Source organism: Phoca vitulina, unplaced genomic scaffold (assembly GCF_004348235.1).
Source record: "Phoca vitulina isolate PV1807 unplaced genomic scaffold, GSC_HSeal_1.0 scaffold2018, whole genome shotgun sequence".
NCBI classification, from domain to species: domain Eukaryota; kingdom Metazoa; phylum Chordata; class Mammalia; order Carnivora; family Phocidae; genus Phoca; species Phoca vitulina.
This window is the reverse complement of record NW_022591705.1, coordinates 2,371-5,565: the sequence shown is the minus strand read 5'-3', so window position 1 is coordinate 5,565 and position 3,195 is coordinate 2,371. Positions and strand designations below refer to the sequence as shown.

At 37.8% G+C, this 3,195-nt stretch overlaps 1 protein-coding gene across 1 annotated transcript in view; it reads right to left on the bottom strand.

Annotated features, from left to right (window-relative positions):
• Positions 1-2,708: 2,708 nt before the first annotated feature.
• Positions 2,709-3,195, bottom strand: part of LOC116629666 (ankyrin repeat domain-containing protein 26-like) — a gene marked incomplete at its 3' end in the record, with an annotated part of 2,678 nt that continues 2,191 nt past the window's right edge. Inside the window, exon 3 of the mRNA XM_032399897.1 lies at positions 2,709-2,937. Within this exon, the coding sequence (XP_032255788.1) occupies positions 2,709-2,937 (229 nt within the window). The remainder of the gene's footprint in view (positions 2,938-3,195) is intronic.

Genomic DNA, 3,195 nt, shown 5'->3' with positions numbered 1-3,195 from the left:
CTTCTTCCTTGACTTTATAACTAACATTCATTGTTCAAAGCAACATATTTTAAAGAGGGAAAAAGTTGAAAAGAACAATTTCAGAAACAAACATAGAAAGTCAGACAAAATGAGGAGACAGAGGAGTATTTTCCAAATGAAAGAACAATACAACACTTCAGAAAAATAATTAAATGAAACAGAGATAAATAGTCTACCTGATAAAGAGTTCAAAGTAATGGTCATAAAGATGCTCAGCAAACTTGGGAGAAGAATGGATGGATTCAGTGAGAACTTCAACAAAGAGAACATATAAAGAAGAACCAATCAGAGCTAAAGAATACAATAACTGAAATGAAAAATACACCAGAGGGAATCAAGAGCAGATTGAAAGCTGCAGAACAGATGCATGATCTGCAAGACAGGGTAGTAGAAATCCTCCAAGCCAAAAAGAAAAAAAAGAATTTTAAAAATGAGGATAGGTTAAGGGACCTCCTAGGATCGAGCCCCACATTAGGCCCCCTGCTCAGGGAGCCTGCTTCTCCCTTTCCCTCTGGCCCTCCCCTCCCACTTGTGTTCTCTCTCGCTTGCTCTGCTCTCTCTCTCTCTCTCATAAATAAATTAAAATTAAAAAAAAAAAGGAGGGGAGCCTTGGAGGCTCAGTCGTTAAGCATCTGCCTTCGACTCAGGTCATGATCCCAGGGTCCTGGGATTGAGCCCCACATTGGGCTCCCTGCTCAGCAGGAAGCCTGCTTCTCTCTCTCCCACTTACCCTGCTTGTGTTCTCTCTCTGGCTGTCTCTGTCAAATAAATAAATAAAATCTTAAAAAAAAAAAAAAGGAAAGGCCATAACTAGAAGTAAAAAAAATTATGAAAGAAAGTTTTATTGGGGGGCACCTGGGTGTCTCAGTCGGTTAAGCGTCTGCCTTCGGCTCAGGTCTTGATCCCAGGGTCCTGGGATCGAGCCCTGCATCAGGCTCCCTGCTCCGTGGGAAGCCTGCTTCTTCCACCCTTCCCCTGCTCTCTCTCTCAAATAAATAAAATCTTTTTTTTTTTTTTAAAGAAAGTTTTATTTTGTTAAAAGCAAACATACAGTAAAGGTAATAGATTAATCACTTTTATAAAGCTAGTATGAAGGTTGAAAGACAAAAGTAGTAATATCATTTATATCTACAGTAATTAGTTAAGGGATACACAAAATAAAAAGATGTAAACTAAGACATCAAATAAAACAAGGTGGGGTGTAAAAATGTAGTGTTTTTAAAATGTGTTTGAACTTAAGTAACCATCAACTTAAAATAGACTGCTATATACATAGCATGTTATATATGAACTTCATGGTGATCACAAACCAAAAATCTAAAGGCATCCAAGCATAACACTAAAGAAAGTCCTCAAATTAGAAGGGAAGAGAGCAAGACAATAAGGATGCTGCATGAAAGAACAAGATTGAGGCCTCATTTACCATGAGCCTATGCTACTTTTTCTACATTAATAAGACCATGAATATACCATCAAACCCATAAACCTATGTGCATTCATTGAAATGGATATTTTAATAACAATGATACACAAAGGAAACTAGCTGCTATTTAAAGACTCCCTATCATTCCCATCTTAGTCATCAATCATTCAAGTGATGACAAGGTAGATATATGTGAACTTCTTTTTAAAAATACAAATTGTGGGGCGTCTGGGTGGCTCAGTCACAGTTAAGTGTCTGATCTTGATTTTGGCTCAGGTCACGATCTCAGGGTTGTGAGACTGAACCCTACATCGGGCTCCACACTGAGCATGGAGCCTGCTTACCCTCTGCTCCTCAACCTGCTTGCACTCCCTCTCTGAAAAAAAAAAAATCAAATATTTGCTTGATTTAGGTATTTAGAAAATGCTCTACAACTGCTCAACAAGACATTTTGTAAAACGTGCAATAGAAGTGTTATAAGTAAAAAAAAAAAATGCTATAAGTAAGAAAGCAATTAAGAATGTACTCTTATGGGGCGCCTGGGTGGCTCAGTTGGTTGGGCGACTGCCTTCGGCTCAGGTCATGATCCTGGAGTCCTGGGATCGAGTCCCGCATCGGGCTCCCTGCCCAGCAGGGAGTCCGCTCCTCCCTCTCATTCTCTCTCTCGCAAATAAATACAATCTTAAAAAAAAAAAAGAATGTACTCTTATGTAAGAAAATAGGTCATGAGACTGGGCCCTACGTAGGGTTCCACGCTCAGTGGGGAGTCTGCTTGAAAGTCTCATGCTCACTCTCCCTCTTGTGCACTCTCTCTCTCTAAAATAATAAAATCTTTAGGGGCGCCTGGGTGGCTCAGTCATTAAGTGTCTACCTTCCGCTCAGGTCATGATCCCAGGGTCCTGGGATCGAGCCCCACAGGGAAGCCTGCTTCTCCCTCTCCCACTGCCCCTGCTTGTGTTCCCTCTCTCACTGTGTCTCTGTCAAATAAATAAATAAAATCTTCAAAAAAATAAAATAAAATAAATCTTTAAAAAAATAATAAAATATGTCAGTTTAGTTATATTTATTAAATAACGTTAATAATAGGTATCTCTTGAAAGTAAGAGCTCCAGGAACTGAAAAAAATCATAAAATTTCTGTCTCATTTCTTTATTAGCACATATAATTATGACTTTTACTTAGTGTGTGTTAACTCAGAATTTCACCAAATTGAAAACAAAAATTATATCAGAAATCTGAAACCCAAGGAAAAAACGATACTAACCTTGGTCAAGAAAATCTCAATGCCATTATTTGTAGGCCATGAGCTTGAGGTAGGAATCACTAGGTTTTCTCTTGGAACAATATTTGTATTGAACAGTGAACTATTATTCATATTTCTAACAGAAGGCAATTCTAGGATAGGTCTCACAGTAATAGTATTAATCAAATACTTTTTTTGCTGTTTCTCCACCAGAAGTTTGGTACTGGTCTCTGCCAGCTTCTCATCAGTCCTGTTAAGATTACAAAACACAATGCTTAGTATTTCATTTCTCCCCAAATCATTCCTAAATGACTTGCATTTTTTCAAAGTTTCCATAATAATAAACAGAATGTGCCATAAAACTGTGCTTTAACACTGAAAATGTGACAGAGCAGACCTACAATATATAATGATAGGTTTAAAATTGTTCTAAAGAAGTACATATATTTCTAGAGATTCCTAACTAACAAGTAATTCAAATTAAGGAGGGAGAGAAATGGCTATTAGT